Source organism: Papaver somniferum, chromosome 10 (assembly GCF_003573695.1).
Source record: "Papaver somniferum cultivar HN1 chromosome 10, ASM357369v1, whole genome shotgun sequence".
Classification (NCBI taxonomy): domain Eukaryota; kingdom Viridiplantae; phylum Streptophyta; class Magnoliopsida; order Ranunculales; family Papaveraceae; genus Papaver; species Papaver somniferum.
In genome coordinates this window covers 145,859,933-145,879,097 of record NC_039367.1, presented here as the reverse complement: position 1 = coordinate 145,879,097, position 19,165 = coordinate 145,859,933, and the positions used below count along the sequence as shown (strand labels likewise).

The following is a 19,165-nucleotide window of genomic DNA, read 5'->3' as shown; positions in this document are numbered from 1 at the left end:
TTGAAAATCTATGCGGCTTGGTCTGGACAAAGTGCAAACATGCAGAAGTCTGCCGTTCTTTTCAGTAAAGATGTCTCCACCAACAGAAAGAAGGATATTGCGAATCAGCTGGGCGTCAAAACAAAAGGAGAATTTTGATAAGTACTTAGGTCACCATCTTCTTAAATCTGATTATAAACACACTTCCTTTGATTTCTTGGAAGACAAATTCAATAGCAAGATGGCTGGCTGGAAGAAAATTTACCTGACACATGCTAGGAGAACAATTCTCATTAAGACTAAGCTTGGGCTAATACCTCCATACTACATGGTGACATCCCTAATCCCTAAGAAGACTCTAAAGAAGCTAACAAGAACTATCAGGAACTTCAGGTGGGGACACAGTAAAGAAGATAGAAGAATGCATTTCATAAACTGGGAACATATGGAAATTGCAAAAGAAAGAGGTGGCATGGGTATAAGACCTCTACAAAATCTGAGTAGAGCAATAGCGAAGCTGATATGGAAGTTACTAAATGACAAAGATTGTCTATGGACTCAGATGATGGAGGCAAAGTATTTAAAAGGCTGTAGCTTCTGGGAAGTGAAGAAACCAAAAAGGTGTTCATCCACTTGGAGTGCAATGCTGGAGTGTAGAGAAGAAATGAAAAAGGGTTGCTGCTGATATGTTTTTAATGGTGAAGATATTTACATAAAAACTGACCCTTGGGGTACCTGATCTGATGAACAAAATCCCTGAAGTAATCAATGATGCTCACCCTAAGTTGAAGAAGGTTAAAGATCTAATTAATCAGGAAAACAAAAGCTGGAATGAAAACAAGCTGCAACAGCTCTTCAACCAGTCAGATGTCCAAAATATTATGGAGATACATATACCTGCTGCAACTGAATCTGAATCTAAGTACAAGATGATCTGGACTCACCATCCTGCTGGTACCTTCACTACCAAGTCCTTCCTGAAGACCTTAGAAAACAGACAGCCGTCTACTTCTCAGAACAATATCATTATTTGGAAAAAATTATGGAAAGTCAAGACTATTCCTCCTAAACTTCACTTATTCTTATGGAGAATGTTGAAGAACGGACTTGCAGTTGCTGGTAATATTGGAAGACATATACATGTGTCAATGTGGAATGCATATTATGCCATAGGGCTATTGAGACTATTGAGCATTTGTTCATACAATGTCAGGCCATCCAGGATGTATTGTTTGCTTCTCCAATGAGTTTGAGAATCAATCCAGAACATGATAATACCATTCAAAGCTACACCAATGAATGGCTTACTGAAGGAGGAAACTACAACACTCTAAAGATGGGAGCTTGCTTATTCTGGACTATATGGAAGACTAGAAATAACATCACATTCGACAAAGGTAATTTCTCCATCTGTGCAGTCATTAGAGAAGCTTTATACTGGTATAACTTAGAGAGTTGTCCATATGAGAATACTATCTATCCCATTGTGGAAGACATTCTTGGCTCACAAGTTAATAAATGGGAAAATCTTATAGAGAATACTATAAAAGTGAACTTCGATGGAGCTGCTGGTGACAGGGGTCATGGTTGCGGTGTTATTGCTAGAGATTACAAAGCTACAATCCAAGGTTGTCAGATCAAAGAACTCAACTATATGACTGCAGTAGAAGCTAAAGCACAGGGTACTTTACTTGCGGTGGAATTGGCTGTCAACAGAGGTTTTAAAGATGTTATAATTGAAGGCGACTCTCTTATCATCATCGACTGTCTCAGATTCAAACATTATCAACAACCTTGGCGTGTCAAGAACATAATCGGCAGGATAAAAGATCCAAAGTCCTGAGATATGTTTGGGCTCCTAAGATATGTTTGAATATGAGGAAATGAAGAACAGAGTGAAACACATCATAGGAGTAAATACCATACCTCTGGATGATAAATATTTGGGCTCCCCTTTGTTGACTAATAGATTAAAAATAACATGCTTTGAACCTTTCAACTGAATATGTTTTTAACCACTCACATACACCGACACGAAAAAAATGGCCCTACCATTCTTGGGGTTGGGGTAGGACGGATCCCACCAATTAAAGCTATTTATTTCGGTTTTTGATTTATTTGAAATTCTCCGTCTGAGAAAAACTGTCTTTTCGCAAAAATGCTTGATGAACCGATAATTCCAAAGCACCAACAAAACCGACACACACAAAAATTGTCTCCTACCAATCTTGCGGGTTAGAGGTGGGATCCGTTAAAATTGGCTTTATCGATTTTGATTTGTTTGAAATTCTCCGTCTGAGAAAAATTCTTGTTAAATTTAGTCCTTATTTGAAGGAGGTGGGAACCACTCACATACACGTACCCAAGAAAAAGCTTTTTGTTTTACTTTTGCCTACCAAATAACGAGGACTAGTGTTACTAATTTAAATGGACAAACAATTCAAAAACGTCGATCCATTTACCACCGAACGCTATTCTTATTACTATTTTTTGGAAGTTTTTGCGCTTCGATCGATGATCCGTTCTCAATGGTGATGTGGCATATAACTTGGAAGATTGAATTCTTCCACCACAAAAGTTACTCTTACAGAAACCAAATGGCAAGAATGATCGAAAGGGAACAAGGCAGTTAAGATACAAAACCAGATTTTTTTTTTTTTTTTTAAATAAGATAGACTGCTGAAAGGAAACTTAGCTAATCTTCCGATTCAGTCTCATTAGAAACTAGCTCTGGTTGAGTTGTTCTTCCGATAACTGAATCTGTCAGATTAACTCCATCTAAAACTGGTACAAGGTTCATATTTTAAATTACCAAATTCATGAGCTATGACTGTGCCGAAAGCTATGGTAGGAATTAAAAATAAAGGTGCATCAGATAACCAAAAAGCTTGAGTAGCTTCCTTTTTTTCTCTTTTTGCCAATAAGTGTACAACTTTGTTTGCTTTCATGTTAGCATATTAAAAACCCAAAAAAGATACTAGTTGTCTTACTAAATTCTTCTAAGATTGCTATACTTTGCCACTGGATGGATGATTCTCTGGCTTGTAGAAACTTGATTGTTGCTTCGTTGTCTCTTTGGATGACTAGATGTTGTGATTTCCAAAGCTCTTGCTGGGCTGATCCATGCGCAAGGTCATCGATGCCATTGTAATACGGTTATGGGCCTTGCATCTATAAGATGCGACCCGTATCGAAATCCGATTTACAAAAGCAATTTTAAGCCCTAGGAACTAAAAGAAGAATCATTTCATTTGTTCTTTTAAATTAGGGTTACTCTGCGAATCGCATTCTCTCCTTGAAACCCTAAATTAGGGTTACTCTGCAAATCGCTTCTCCTTAACAAAATGGGAAATTTTGATATGCTGCCATTCGAAATTACATTAGAATTTTTATCTCGTGTACCAGCCGAAACGATTCTCGAGCGCAAATTGGTTTCTAAAGCGTGGAGAAATGTTGTTCAACATCCATCCTTCTCACAAAGGCACTTGGATCGTCTCAATGAACTTGATTCTGATGATTCTTCAGGTAATTTGAGTTTGATTTTGTATACAACATGGTCTGGTGAAGAAGAATTAGAACCGTTTTACTATACTGAGTATGATGAGCATTTAAATCGTTTTACTAGAACAACAAGGATCAATGTAAGACCTCCATTTGAAAAATATGATATCCTTCACTCATGTAATGGTTTAATCTGTTTCTATGCATTCCATGACCATGAGAAGCTTTATCCACAACCTGCTTACATCTGTAATCCAATCACCAGGGAGTATATTGTGCTTCCAATAGTTAAACGAAAAGGCTTTCTAAGTGGATTTGGTTGCAGTCCTTCAACCAATGAGTACAAAGCTGTTAGAATCTGTAATGACAGGGGAGACCCAAATTATGGAATTATTCAGGTATATACTCTTGGCAGTGGCTTTGAATGGAGAAATGGTAGAAAAATGGACTATGATGTGATATGTTTTTCTCCACGTGGTGTCTTTGCGAATGGAGCTATTCATTGGGTGGACAACTTCAAAGGAACCGTTGTTGCCTTTGATTTGGCTGATGAGGAGTTTCGAGAACTTCCATCACTACCTCATACTGTTGGTGGTGTTGAACTACGGGCTTTAAGGGGGTTTTATGTGCTTGTCATCACAATGCTCAAATGTCTGACATATGGGTTTTAAAGAAGCATAAAAATAATCCTGATGTGATTTGGAGTAAAGAGTTTAGTAATATCAATGGAAAACTAATCACCTTTACAAAGACTAGTGGGCTTCTATGTTACGCTCATCGTGAGAAAAATGTTTATCGGTATGCTCCAAAAGCTTCATCTTCCCGAATGCTTGTGAACGTTGGAAATGATTTTAATTTTGGAGTCCTTCACAAGAACACCTTAGTGTCATTGAAAGCATTAGGGAAAGAAAATACGAAACTAATGGATTCAAATGAAAGAGCAAGATCTGGTGGGGAACAAGAAAGCAGTGATCATTCTTCAATGGAAAAGAAGGAAGAAAAAGATCTCTGAATGAATATTAACCGGTATGTATCATTTTGATTTTTTAGCTCTTACAAAAATTATATAAGAACGAGTCTTTTCTGAACATAACTCAATTGCCAATTTGAATTACTGTTAGCTTTTAATTAATCTAAACTGCTGTGTTAGTTACAAATATTTCGTCTGAAAAATAATGTGGAAGTATATGCAGGAAAAATCATGCAAACTGATAGATTTCTCTGTGGTTCTTAGATATATAGTATTTGGTTCCTACTTCTTAGCATCACTTCTTAAAATGCTGTCATTACGAGATTAGTGCATGATTTTAAGTTGTTGAATTTGATGGGTAGAATACAAATTATCGTCTACGAAAACGGCTGTTTGAATTGAAAATCATTTTATCCTTATTCGTAAGTGAATGACATAAGAACAGAATAACAAACACTAGCAGGCAGAACCTTGTCACTGTATAAATAGGGGGTGATGCCCTTTGGAGAAAGGCAGATTGTTGGAGATAAGCTTAGTTCACAAACATGTTTGGTTAGTCTACTACTGCACTGAATATATCTGTTAATCTTAGATTTACTTTTCGGCATTGACGGCAATGTACATCCACTCTGCCTATATAAGGATCTATGCCAGAACTACTATGGAAAAAAGTAATTCGGCTATCTGTCTTGAGTGGATGAGTTCACCCACACCTATTTACTGGATCTTCACATATTTATCCATGCTTTTATTATTTCATATGCTATGATTTGAGAATCTAACATTCGACAACTTCTTTAATGGTTCACCAAGATTATATGTTTACTTGTTTGAGCTTATTTGTGCTTTGTATGGTTATGATTATTCTGACGGGCATCTTTTTTCTCGTGAACATTTTATGTTCTGTAATAGTGTTGTTCAAATGATTCTAGTAACCTTAACTCGAAATGAGACACCATGGCTTCAGGCCTCTAGGCTATTCACATTCAATGCAGGACCAATAATAGCTCAAGTGAGACCTAGTATTCCAACTTCAATGATTGTTCTCACATCCTTTTGTAATAGCCACTTTGGTAGCTTTCACCGAGTTGAGTTGAGTTGGGCCAAATGTCTAACTCACACCGTAAGATAAAAATGTATGTGTTTTTGTTGCTTTTACATGTTTTTGTTTCATTGAACTAAATGCACTGGAGGATTTGGTTCAGACTTCAGTGAACTCAATTCGCTTATGCAAACAGAGTCGGATGAGTAGATGCAGGATTTTTTTTTCTTCAGAAAAGTAGCATCCATAGTTGTACTGTAGAATCTATTTGGTTCCAATTATGCTAGGCTACTGAGTTTAACCAAGTACTTCTTTGTAATCAATTAGTTACATTCCCTCTTTGAAGTTTGAACAACGTGTTCTGGATATGTTGTTGATCATGTTGCACTTTTGTTACTGGACTGCTCAGTTCAACGTTAATATGGCCCTAAGTCATTCGGTCATCTCTATAATAATGCACTTATAGTAAACATGGTTTCAAATTTTGTGGTGGATGCACCTTTTTCTCCATTTTCCATGTTCAGTTATTTGCCAGCATTCTTCCCATATTTCTTCTTATTTATTGTGGTGTTTGTTATGTGTGCTGATTTGCTACTTGTGATCACTTTTGTATGTCTCGAATACTTCCCTCGCTATATGTTAATGGATGATATTATATTTTTTTTTTTTTGCAGGTTGCTGAATTTGCCAGCATTCTTCCCATATTTCTTCTTATTTATTGTGGCGTTCCTTGCGTCTATCTTCATCGTCAATTTGCAGGTTGCTGAATTTGTTTTTATTTCTTAGTGTCGCCAAGTTTGGTGTTAAGAAGAGTAACATGCAGTCTTCTGTTATTTCTGTTGCATAAGGCAAAGAGACTAGTAAGGAACTTCTGTAACTAGGACTCATAGCCAACTTAATCCAGATGAATTTGTTAATGATTTGTTGTTTATCAGTTGTCAGTTGTCAGAACTGGTAGTGTCGCCTAGGGTGTCTCCCGTAGGCGCCTGGCTGTATGCATTTTAGTAATCATGATTTGTTAATCTCATGACACCCCATGGTAAAGTCCTAGTGAATGCTATAATAATAACAAACACCAGAAGGAAGAAACTTGTCATTGTATGCAAAGGGGGTGATGCTCTTTGGAGAAGGACGGAATATTTGCATATGCAAACAGTTTGGATAAGTAAATGTAGGAAAAATTATTTGCATGCACAGTTGTGCTAGGCTTCTGAGTTTAGCCAAAATGCCAAATACTTCTTTGTAATCAGTTATCAACATGTATACATTTCCTCTTTGAAGTTTGAACTATTTGGTTTGGATATGTCGTTGGTTTTTGTTGTTTTGATCTTGCAGTTTTGTTGGTTGAATTGTTTATTAAACATATGGAAGCTTACATTTAGTCGTTCCTATAACAAAGCACTTGTAGTACCTCTAGATTGTATACTCAACCTAGTGTTGAATTCACCTATTTCCCCCGTTGTCCAAGTTTCAGCTATTTGTTAACATTCTTCCCTTGTTTCTATGTGTTTTTTGTGTGGTGCCTTATGTGTGATTTACTAATTGTTGTCACTCTATAGCTGCTGAGACTTTAACCTTTAAATTTCTGAAATCCTTTCCTTGCTAAAAATAGGAAGTGTAAGTCCTCGATTATGCTCATCATTGCACTGAAGACCACCATCTTCTATCCACCCTCGCATTGGATACCCCTTATTTGTATCTAGGTGTAGATAGCGGCATTATTTGTTATTGTTTGCTGTTTTCATGTCCTAAATGACCTGGGAGGCCTATATGCCTGCAGGCGGTAGTTTTTGAAAGGCTGCGGGTGTCTTCTAGCTGATGTTTGCTTTACGTTGCTCTTGTTCATACTTTTGTTTAAGACTTGACTGCTTTTGTTCAATTTACTCCCTTCTCATCAAATAAATGTGATGTATGAGGATACTACTCCATAATATTGCTTTTGTTTCAGTTTCAATTTATGAACCTTAAAGCCTTACATCTATGATCTTCTTCTATTTGCAGGTTGCTGACAACTACTCCAGAAATAATTTGAAGAATAGATCACTTGCAAAATTGGTAATTAGTAATTACAGAAGCCCAGGGTCGCGTGTCTGGCATTAAGAAGAGGAACAAGCCGTCTTTTGTATGTTGCAGAGACAAAGAATCGATCAATGAACTATTGTAACTAGGACTCTGATCCAATCTTACAAGACCATGTTTTATATGTCAAGTGTCCCCAAGAATTACAAGTTGAATTCATTAGATGTATTTGATGTCTATCTACGAGGCTTCCAACTTGATCCCTTCCTTACCTACGGAAATGTGGAGAAAAAACCCCGGTCAAGGTTGTTTGACCAGCTAGATCAAGATTGGGAATGATGAGTCTGTGTCATTGAGAGCGAAAATTAAAAATGTTTATGGTTGTGCCATCCCTAACACAAAACTAGACTGGTGTTCAATGTTTTAGATTTGTAAGTGGCATTAATAACTAGATCAGCTAAGCTTAAAACCGATGAACTAACAATAAGTTATGAGTGACTGCAGCTTTCAGGGAGTCAATAAGGTTAGCTAAATAAGATGCTTTCACGTGACTGTGCGGGAATACTTTATGTTGATTTTGAGTTAAGTGAATAATTTACACGTTGATTCCAGCGAACAAGGAAGATAAGTTGTACTCCAGCTTGGATAAGATGAGTTCTGGACCGGGAATATATGAGTTTATGATTTTTATGCAACGTGCAGGATGGGAAGTTTGACGCAATGTAGTCGATCTCGGATTCCGGTTTGTCTCGGTCCCGAGCGAGACACTGGTACAACGTTGTTTCGGGGAGATTTCGTTTCCAAATCTCGGTGTAATCTCGGTTCCAACTTTTATATATATTGTTAAACCATGGTCCCAAAAAAGTTCTCAATGTTTTCAGATACCTGTTGTTGCTGTATGCATATGAACTGGAGTATAATTTACTTGAGTAATGGCCTTCTAATTAAAAAGTATGGTTGCTTTTCATCATCAACACCTTTTGATTGTTCAAGGATATACTAGTAGAACATGTACATATATACAAGAGAAAGTTAGAGAATCTCTAGTCGCAGAAGTTACGTGATATTGCGTGTATGTAGGTAACGGTGTCGATGAATGACTGACAGAGTCCCCATAAAATGATGATAAGATGGTGTTGCTGTTGGTTTAGTCGGTGGTTGGGTTACCTATTGAGTCCAAGACGGCAAACAAATGAACCAGAAGAGATAAAAAGGTGGCGTTAAGAGTGAAAGATCGTCTTTTACCTGTTAACTCTAACAACTTTTTTTCTTTCTCCCTGTGTATGACCTCGGCCGGAATTCCGGTTCATTTTGTCCAATCTCGGCCGGAATTTCGGTTACTTCCCGAGTATTTTCCGTCTCGGCGGAAAGTTGCATTTCGTGTTACATTGGTCCGGAAACGGAATTTCCGGCGGAATTTCGGCCGAGATGGCCGAAATTGACTACATTGGTTTGATGCTACTGATGCCCCATCCTTTTTTCCCATAACATATCCCACATCTAAATCTCAGATCCGAAAACCTTGGTTCCGGACTGAATGCTATGGATTTGTGGGGGAGTCACACATGGTGGGGAAAATATTTTGGTTTACACCCGATTCTTCAACACCACCTGCTAAGGCTTAGTCTAATGGGGGGACCAAGATCCAAGTTTCTCCTTCCGAACCTTCGTTTATGCCTCGTATATTTACTTGATTCTCAGAGTTATCTTCAGTTTGTTTGGGTGAGAGATGGAAGGAACTCTGGCATGTCATTAGGAATGGCGTATCAAAAAGCATCACACGCCATTAGAAACGGCGTATTAGAGAATATTCGCAAATATATTCTCCAGAGCGCCATTAGGAATGGCATGTCACGGTAATAAAAATGGCGTTTTTCCGAATACGCTGTTACAAATGGCATCCCAGTTTTATATTTGTTTGACCTTTTTTTTTAGTACACCACGTTTACACTCTTTTGTTATACAACACTCTTTTCGTGTATACTTTATAGCAGTGAGCGTTGGTTAAACATACGCCATTACGACTAAAGTGATATTGACATAGGGTATCACCAATGATATACATTGGGAGGCAACAAAGCATGTCTGCATTATTGAGGAACATGTCATAAGCGTAGGGGACGCCTATGTGGTCACGTAGGGGACGCCTAATATTATGCCCCACCATGTCATAACCGTGTTCGATGTTTCAAGAATTCATCCATGTATATTCAATTATTTTCAACCCATGGTAATCCACAAACATACAATCTTTATAAAGTACATAAAAAAAAGAAATGATAATAAATATCACAAGTCTCCGTCACCCATAAAGAAAAAAAAAAGATATACATATCAACCACTTTACAAAATAACCCACCAATTAGGTTGGACACACCAAAAGTTTCAAGCTTGTTATAGGGGCGGCATGGTTTATTAGAGGGGCGGCAGTGTGATAGTAATGTCCCTCTAGTTGGTTAGGGGATGTCCTATAGGGGATGTAAATTGACTAGATTACCCTCCCAATTTTTTAACCTAAATCAAAGCTAAATTGAAAATTGGTTTCCTTTCATCTTCTCTTCTCCTCCTCCCATCAACCGCAACCTCCATTAAAACTCTAAATTTCATCGTCTTCGATTAATTGACGATTCGAAAATTAATCAAGCGTAGGTAATGACTTATATGAGGTATGTTTTGAAAACCCAGTAACGATTTGGTTTATTTTGTTCGATTTAATTTTAATTTCTATTAAAAATTAGGGTTTATATATGAAAATTGAAATTGAAATTTCTGGGTTTATGTGAGTTACGGTTGATTTTAACTAAATTACGAACCGTAACTGGAGATTTTGATGTTGTTACGGTTGGTAATAGTTCAATTACCAACCGTATGTTTTTATATCTGAGAATTTTCTTCAGTTAGGTTGGTAATCATTTTAGTTTACGAACCGTAACTCAGTTACGGTTGGTATCGAGCATTTGGTTACCAACCATAACTGAGTTACGGTTCGTATCGAGCATTTAGTTACCAACCGTAACTGGTTTTACGATTGGATTTTTTTCAAATTTAACCAGTTACGGTTGGTAGTTCATCTTTTACGAACCGTAACTTCGATTTACGGTTGGTTATGAGCAAAATTCCAACCGTAATTAGCTCTGAAAATGTAAAAAAAAATGAATTTTTTTACGTACTTTAGATAAATTTGAGCAACAAAAAGCTAGTTGGGACTAATTTAGAAGTATACCCGGTCATTTTCAGGTCCTGGTTCTTCATTTTGTTGGTTAATTTTTTCAATTGATTGAGATTGATCTTCTCCTCTAAACTTTTTTTTTAACTCTAAAAATCTGATTTTGGTTTTGATTTTGAGTTAATATAAGTGAAATTAATCATTAACACTAAACTTGATTATCATCACTAAACTAGATTATTAATTATGAGGGTTAATTTGTCATTTCCAGTTTTTTTGGATAAGGGACACTTGAGTTATACTGTAATGACCCTTTTTATCCTATTACAATGCCGCCCCTCTGATAAACCATGCCGTCCCTATAACAGGCTTGAAAAGTTTATTATAAATTTTTATGGATTCTCATAGCCATTGACAAAAAAAAATGAAAAACAATGAAGGGTACATCAAAAATTCAAAACCTAAGGAGGGCCACCCAGCCACGGCAATGATAGAAATATTGATTTTGTTTTCGCCTAAAAAACCCCATACCTTCTCGCATCTCCTCTCCCATTTATTGTTGAATTCTCATATGCTCCATGCAAATTATTTGGCAGAGTTAATCCCCTTAGTGACGGATGCATCTTGGCATTTGATTGTCGTATTTATCATTTTGCTCCCTACTCCCTTAAAAGAAATTTTACCCGGACTAAGTGGTATTCCCTCTGTCTCCTTTTATCTATCCTATTTGACCAAGTCAAAATATTAAGGAGATCAGAGAAAATGTCATGACTACGCTTATTTAATGCTAGATTATTACTAAAATTAAAAATATACAAAATTTTATTATTTTTGGTAAGGTATAAAAGAAAGTAAAAACAAATATAAGCCATTAATTATCAATCTTATATTTGGAGTATCTGATCTTATATTTAGAGTATGTGCTCTTATGTCAATAGGTATAAGCTTTATTAAGAATCTTACCGCCATAAATCTCAAGACGTAACAAGCCAGTTTCTCATCTTCTTTTCGCAGAGGATTGTTTGCTTTTCACTAGAGCTAACTTAGTAAATTGTATAAATCTCCTAAACATAATAAGTCAATTCACCAACGCATCAAGCCAGTTTCTCATCTTCTTTTCGCAGAGGATTGTTTGCTTTTCACTAGAGCTAACTTAGTAAATTGTATAAATCTCCTAAACATAATAAGTCAATTCACCAACGCATCTGGACAACTAATGAATTTTTCTAAATTTGGTTTATTCTTTAGTAGCAAAATGCATTCTAGGCTACAAAAAATAATGATTAGACTCTTAAAAAGTAGGAAGATTAGTATCTCTGACTCATATTTAGGTGCTCCCCTTTTTATTGACAGATCCAACATAAAAACTTTTGACAAAATTATCCAACAAACGGAAACTAGAGTTGAAAACTGGTAGGGTCTAACCTTGTCGCAATCCAGTAAGATGATTCTAATCAAGTATGTACCGTCCAGTCTCTCCATTTAGCAGATGGGGTGCTTTGCTCTCCCTAAGAAAACTACTTATAGGATGAATTCAATTTAAAGGGATTTTTGGTGGGACAAGCATAATAAGACAAAAGTATGGTACACGAAGAGTTGGGAATTTCTTTGTAAACCCATAGACTTAGGAGGGCTAGGTTTTAAGGAAGTAAATAAGATGAACAAGTCAATGATTGCAAGACTTACATGGAGACTGGCAACTCATCAGGATAATGCGGTCGGTTTTATTACAGGAACACGACCATTTTCCACTGTAAGAAACACTACAATGAATCTTGGATTTGGAAAAGTTCAGCTTGCTGAGAGGTAGGTAACGGTAAGTTAATTTATCTGTGGACAGATAACTAGATACCAGGTTCTTTGGTACTCAACAAAATTTTATAACACTTGTATCTGAGTTTTTAGACTCAAATACACAAAAGTGATGAATGAAAGGGAAGTTAGAAATAACTTCACAACAACTACCGCTGAGAAAATTCTAACATCAGAATATTTACTGATAGGAATGACATGAGGAAATAGGATAGGTTGCGATGGTTTCTAACCATTGATGGGAAATTCACTATCAAAAACTTCAGAATCCTACTCGGGATACCACATTGTCTGAAAAAATTTCCTTTTGGAAACTAAATGTCTCACAAAGAATTAAAATATTTTTGTGGTAATGCATTCATAATGCTTTACGTGTTAGGAAGAAATTAGGACAACATATGAAAGATATAGATATGAAATGCATTTTTTGTGAACATCCATGTGAATCAATCAATCATCTGGTTTTTTAACTGTCCATATGTAAAATTTGTCTATTTTCTTACTCCCCTGACAGGTTTGAATCATAATGATGATATAAATATTTCTCATTTGCTTATATGTATTCAAATTGTATTGCACGAATTTATAATAACAGAGATATAAAAATCATGGCTACTAAGTGTTGGCTCATTTAAAAGGAAAAATGTCTTCGAATCTTTCAGACCAAATCAACCACAAGTTTGGAACTTGCTCTATCAGTTCAAAGGCACTTGCAATACCGGTCCCCTCAAGATTGTAAGCTAGAAAACAGAGTGTATACTAACTCAAATGTTCTAATACAAGAAACTGTTGCTAATGAACAAGGATGGACCGGGTCCTTAGCTAATCAATCCAAAATCAATTTTAATGCATCTTGGATTGATTCTTCTTCGATTGCTGATTTTGGACTAATCCTTCGTAATGATTCAAAAATAGTGGTCCAAGCTAGAGCTGGGACCATCAATACCTCCAATGCAATAGAAGAGGAAGCATTGAGCCTGTTGGAAGCAACCTATTGGGAAAAAAGTATGGACACAAAGTTTTTTTTGAGTGGGAGGGGATTGTCAGAGGGTAATTTTACATGCTCAGAACAAAGAAAACAACATTTTCTGGAGGAATAAGGCTATAATAAAAGAAGCAATGAAGATTTTACAGTCTTGCAACAATTTTTGGGTATTTTTATCCAAAAATAGAAGATGTAATGGAGTAGCAGATGTATTTCTAAAGAAACAAGAACGGATTCAAATGTCAGCATTCCTTACTCCTGCAATCAACTTAGATTTCCAGTTTAGTTATTTCCTCTTTTCCTGGGATTAACAATATGTTGGGTGATACCAATATCTCTGATTGCAACTTTAGATAAGGTTAGCCAACATTTTGGGCAACCCTACGCATCCGTAATTTATTTTCTTAATATACGTAGCTTTCAAAAAAAGTAGCCATACGTATTTTTATTAAAATAGGGAATGAAGATTAATAGGAAAGATATTAGATAGATTTGTTTCTTTATATATGGAGATACTCTTTAAGATTTTGGATTGGCTTTATCACAAAATGATTATATAATTATAGAAAAATAAGGGCATATTTGATAGTTTAATAAGAAATTATGTTAATAAACAAAGCGGACAAATAAAAAAAGACAGACCAAAATAGAATAGAGGAAAAATAAAAAAAACGCCAGAAGAAGTAATTTTTTTCTTTTCTGAGATAGATAAAGTACTTACCATGCTAATTTTATCATCTTCGAAATCATCACAAATAATCAACAATTTACGGCAGTGCTAGACAAAGAAGCATTGTTCTTTCGGCACATAAAATATATCAAGTGTCATAATTGAGAGTTATTTTAGACTCCAATCATGGTACCTAACATCCATTAAGATTTGTTAATTGATCCTTTCATTGTTAAGCCAACAAAACTTCAACTATGAAAAAAGAAAAATAAAAAGTTTTTTTTTTGAGAAAAAGTGAAAGTTAGAAGTACTAAAGGTACAAGCCTACAACAGTAAAAAGGAAAACACTACTGCTTGCACTAGAGGTCTTAACTTTTAAGTAACAGGGGCTTGATTAGTTAGTTACTTAAGCTTATATATTCTCCCTCTTTTCTTTCAATTCCTTGGTAAGCTTCTTAAGTCTCTCATTTCCTCCTCGGTCTCTCTCAAACCATAGTAACTATGTCATTTTTTAGAAATCCTCAGTTGTTTTTATACGATTTCGGTCCCCACGACATAAAATTGGTGGCGATTTATGCCGTATTCGACACCGCTATTGACTCGAAGATAAGAACTCTGGTTTAAATACGAAAAGTTTGTGCACTCGAAGGTGAAGTCGAAAGAGTTAAGAATAAGAAGAACGCCCTTATAAATGATCTAGATGCTAAAAGTACTGAGATATTAACTCTATACAAGCAAATGATTATAGCTTCAACGCAAAAAGTTCCACACTTGAAGGTGAAATCGAAAGGGCGAAAAATGAAAATTATTTATGCAAAGAAGATACGAGGAAAGCAATAAAATTAGAACTTAAAACATCGAAACAGAGTTAGGTGAATAATCTGCAACCCTGTTGGCTTATACGACTATATTAATCATCACCAACTATGTTGTTAAGGAGATAAGCAAATTAGTAAGTATTAGCATGAAATCGTTAGAACTTTACCAACTTATAGTAGTCTATGCAACTTCATGAGTCGTGACTATCTCTCTTCCTAGACACAAGGTTACTTATTTGTGCAACCCGCTAAGTATTGTCAAACACCATGTAATAAATTCTGGTATGTCCGTCTCTCTTATGCTAATGTGTTGTTATACCAAAAAGGATTATTTCATGGTAAGTGCCTCCCTTGTAGCAATTAAATTATATTAACAAGATTCATATATGCCAAATATGGGGTTTAAGAGTAATTCAAGTTCTGACATGCTTCAACAACAAAAACAATGTTCTGACAATCTAAAAAGTCACATTCTACAATCATTCCACTTGATTCAAATGAGCAAATGAGATTCTTTGCAACCATAGCATTAATTTGGTAGAGCCTTTGCAAAGAGGCTATTTGCACTGATCCTTTTGTGAATTAAATATAAATGCATTTCAAGTACCCTTCAACAAAAGTCTATAAAAATTTAGATAATACCTTTAAGTAACCTTGTGACAATATCTCAAAATGGTATCAACAGTTGAGGAAGGATCCCCTCACATGTTTATTATATCTCACACTTTAGACGTGTTTTTTATGAATAAAAACCAAAAGGTAACGGGTTTAAAGCTAATATTTTGAGAATATGTTCTTCGTACGAAGCTCTACGTTACTGCAAAATATGAGTGTATTCCGAAATACTGAACCTTCCCATCTACTGATTTTAATTTCAATGGTTAAAAATCCGTTGATATTAAATGTTTCATTTCTAAAATAGTAGATGATGGTATTATATGTCTCAGAATGAACTCATTTTTAGTAGATATATAAAGTTCTGTTAGAAGCCATATCCCAAAATACTAAATTCGAATCCGACATCATTTATTTTTATTATTCACAAAAAAACAAGTCTAAAGTGTGAGATAAAACATGGAAATGGATCCATCATGTTAACAATTTGGAATAAATACACTGTACTGAAATTGGAAAAGTGGCTATCCGAAGTGGCACAAGTAACTAGATTAGAAGTCCAACAGAAATCCATCGAGCTATAAATTAAAAGAGAGATATTATAGGTACATACGCAAACTCAATTTAAATCTTGAACCAAGATTACACCAACTCTGAAATTTACAAGACTGATTACATTCACATCTCATAACATAAATTCTAAGAAAGAACACATTTCAGACAGTAGTACTGCATCAGATCATCATTGACATAGTTATTATTATGATGATGTTATTAGACGACTAGTTATCCTGAGGATGAACAAAGCTAGGATCTTTCTCATCCAAAACCAATTCTTGAGTATAATCATCATAAGTTCCACCATTATCCCTCCATACCCACCTTTCTTGAGTTCACCATCCACTCCTGACCCTGACTTCCTGTATTTCTTTCCTTCTACTGATTTCCCACTCTTCTAATTCTTCTCACTTCCTTGCTGCTTCATTTCTCTAAAAACTCACACTTTTTTTAATCAGAAAACAGGGTAACCCCTGAAGTTACATAAAGACCTGATAATGATCTTACATTCCCTGACGGTTGTTCATAAAATTCAAAAATTAAATACCATCCCAGGTACTAGACAGACCTTCTGACAGACTAACAACCGCTAGATTCCTCGCAACACTCTTTTCAAAAGTAGGGATCATAGTAATAGTTTTGATACCCTTCATACATAAGAAAAAGTTTAAATTGTATCCTTCTTGCAACCTGATTGGAGCTTTTGCAATCTTCTTTACTTCTTTCCGGGTAGTTTTAAGAATTTTCAAGTCGTCACATTCGATTTGGACCATCTGGATGTTCAAATCTCGTGCCAACTTGATCGTTTGTGAAGCCTCCTGGCCGTCTAGCTCTTCTCGGCCAATTCCTGCTGCATGGACATGTTTCGGTCCTGAGATAGCCCTTGTATGATCAAAAGTAGTCATAGGAATGCCATAATTATTGTTGATCACATCACAAACCACAACAACATTAATTTTCACTGTTATAATGGGTGGGTTTATTATGTAGTCCGGGTTGGAGATAATAATCTCCTCCTCCTTATGTAAATACCTCATGCATTTGTTATTATTTTTAGCTAAGGCAGTGATATTATACTTGGTTCTAGATATATTTTGTTTGTCTTTCCTAAACACTAGATCACATCTAGTTTTCCAAATCCCCCACATTATAGTGGCCATAGTCTCTGGCCAGTTAAGGATTCCCCTCTCCCTGGTATCGTTTCTGTTAGAGCATAGCTCGGTCAACCTCGCATGCGTTGCTATCTCAAGCATGTTTGTCAATGTTAGTGATCAAAACTATAAGTCTTGATTTCTAGCCTACATAGCTAGGTCTCGGACTAGGATAGAAAAGTGTAGTTGATCTCAAGGACTTCATGGTGATTCATCATACAACGACGAAGATCTATACAAGGAACCGTGGAACTTCATCAACAAAAAGGTATGTGGAGACTTGAACTTATCTATCACTTAAAAGTCTATCTCTTCTATCTCCTACTTTTTATGAGACAAAAGTCGTATGCTATATAGACTAGATCATGCACATTTGACATTTCGAGCTGTGCATTCATTGCTTTCTTTTATCTCGAAATCGTGTGTTGGTAAAACGTTTCGCTTTGATCAAGTTTATCTTCACCTAGTGACGAAAGTCATGAAAAGTTTCAATCACTTTGAGAATTGCTCTGACGTGAATCGGTCTATGAATAACGGTTACATAGCGTCCTCTGAGAATGTCTCAATGATTGAAATGAGAGTTTAGATTACATAACCATGTATTCCTTGAGACGAAGTTTTCGAACTTTGTTAATCAAGAAAAATCGGGAGGATTGTGGAATTGGCTTGCCAAACTGCCGGATGTTCTCGACCGAGAATTTCTGCTGGGATTTTCCAAAACTCGTTTGTGTGCTAAGTCCGCGAACTCAGTCCGCGAACCCAGTCCGTGAACTGGCGGAAGTTCTCATCCCGAGAATTTCTGTTGAGTTTGGAAAACTCAACCGATTAACTTAAGTTCGCGAACTTGTTTGTGAACTTAAGAGGTTATGATCTAAAGATGTGCTCTGAACATGAAACATTAAATTACTAAGGAATGATTTATGCAAACCGTGGCTATAATGTTCATTAGTCGATTCAATCTAATCGAATCATCTTTGTATCAATTGTATCTTGTGTAGTTAGATAAGATCTCATAGCAATTGAACAACTCTTTAACTAGTTCATTTGAGTCAATTGAACTAGTTATGGTGAAGAAGAACAAGGTTAATATGAAATGCTCATATGGCTAACCTTTTGGGTTACTATGTTGAACCAACATACACGTACACGTTTGGGCATGGTTTTCATGAACCCAGTAAACGTCTACCCAAGTGTGTGTGACAAGCTAAGTTTTCGATCTAACAGTTGAGAAATATTATCTTGAATCTAAATCATGTTTTCATCTAACGGTGAATATGGATTTCTTTGTAACTAAGGCAAAATCTCGATTTGAAGGCTATATAAAGGAGACATCTAGCATTGTGCAAAACTAATCCCCACACGTCTGTGTGCTACTAGTGCGCCCGCTAGAGTCGATCTCCATTAACCTTTGATTTTTTTCTTTAAAATCAGGTTAATGGCTTAAAGACTTCATTGGGATTGTGAAGCCAGACCGATACTACTTTATCGTAGTTGTGTGATCTGATCTTGCATCTTCTAACGTACGAGTACAATTGATTGATTGGCTTGAGATCGTGAGAGTTCTCTAATAGGCAAGATAAAGAAGTCACAAACATCTTCGTCTCACTGTTTGTGATTCCTCAACAATCCGCTTGTGTAGTCAGGAAGGATTGTAGAGAGGTGATTGATTAATCTAGGCTGTTCTTCGGGAATATAAGATCGAATTATCAATTGGTTCATGTTACCTTGATTTTATATCTAAAGACGGAACAAAACCTAGGGTTTATCTGTGGGAGACAGATTTATCCTCTTATAGACTTTTCTGTGTGAGACAGATCTGTTTATTATCAAGTCTGTGATTTTGGGTTACAACAACTCTCGGTTGTGGGTGAGATCAGCT

General features: G+C 36.0%; 2 protein-coding genes across 3 annotated transcripts; both read left to right on the top strand.

Annotated features, from left to right (window-relative positions):
• The first annotated feature begins 122 nt into the window (after window positions 1-122).
• On the top strand, window positions 123-1,941 carry LOC113317422. Its single transcript, XM_026565543.1, has 2 exons — window positions 123-1,376; window positions 1,515-1,941. The coding sequence occupies exons 1-2, from the start codon at window positions 1,223-1,225 to the stop codon at window positions 1,820-1,822; spliced, it is 462 nt and encodes a 153-aa protein (XP_026421328.1). The 5' UTR covers window positions 123-1,222; the 3' UTR covers window positions 1,823-1,941.
• A 1,274-nt stretch (window positions 1,942-3,215) lies between these two features.
• On the top strand, window positions 3,216-7,778 carry LOC113316943 (F-box protein At3g07870-like). 2 transcript variants are annotated; one of them, XM_026565104.1, is made up of 3 exons: window positions 3,216-4,506; window positions 6,167-6,251; window positions 7,494-7,778. In XM_026565104.1, the coding sequence occupies exon 1, from the start codon at window positions 3,324-3,326 to the stop codon at window positions 4,149-4,151; it is 828 nt and encodes a 275-aa protein (XP_026420889.1). In that variant the 5' UTR covers window positions 3,216-3,323; the 3' UTR covers window positions 4,152-4,506; window positions 6,167-6,251; window positions 7,494-7,778. The 2 variants fall into 2 exon arrangements, with proteins under 2 accessions (XP_026420889.1, XP_026420890.1); XM_026565105.1 differs by lacking the exon at window positions 6,167-6,251.
• Window positions 7,779-19,165: the final 11,387 nt, after the last annotated feature.

Bases quoted from the DNA above. Each gene is read 5' to 3' on its own strand.
- LOC113316943 (XM_026565105.1), top strand. From the start codon at position 3,324: ATGGGAAATTTTGATATGCTGCCATTCGAAATTACATTAGAATTTTTA.
- LOC113317422 (XM_026565543.1), top strand. From the start codon at position 1,223: ATGAGTTTGAGAATCAATCCAGAACATGATAATACCATTCAAAGCTAC. The intron at 1,377-1,514 runs GTAATTTCTCCA...AAAATCTTATAG, and splicing joins TAACATCACATTCGACAAAG to AGAATACTATAAAAGTGAAC.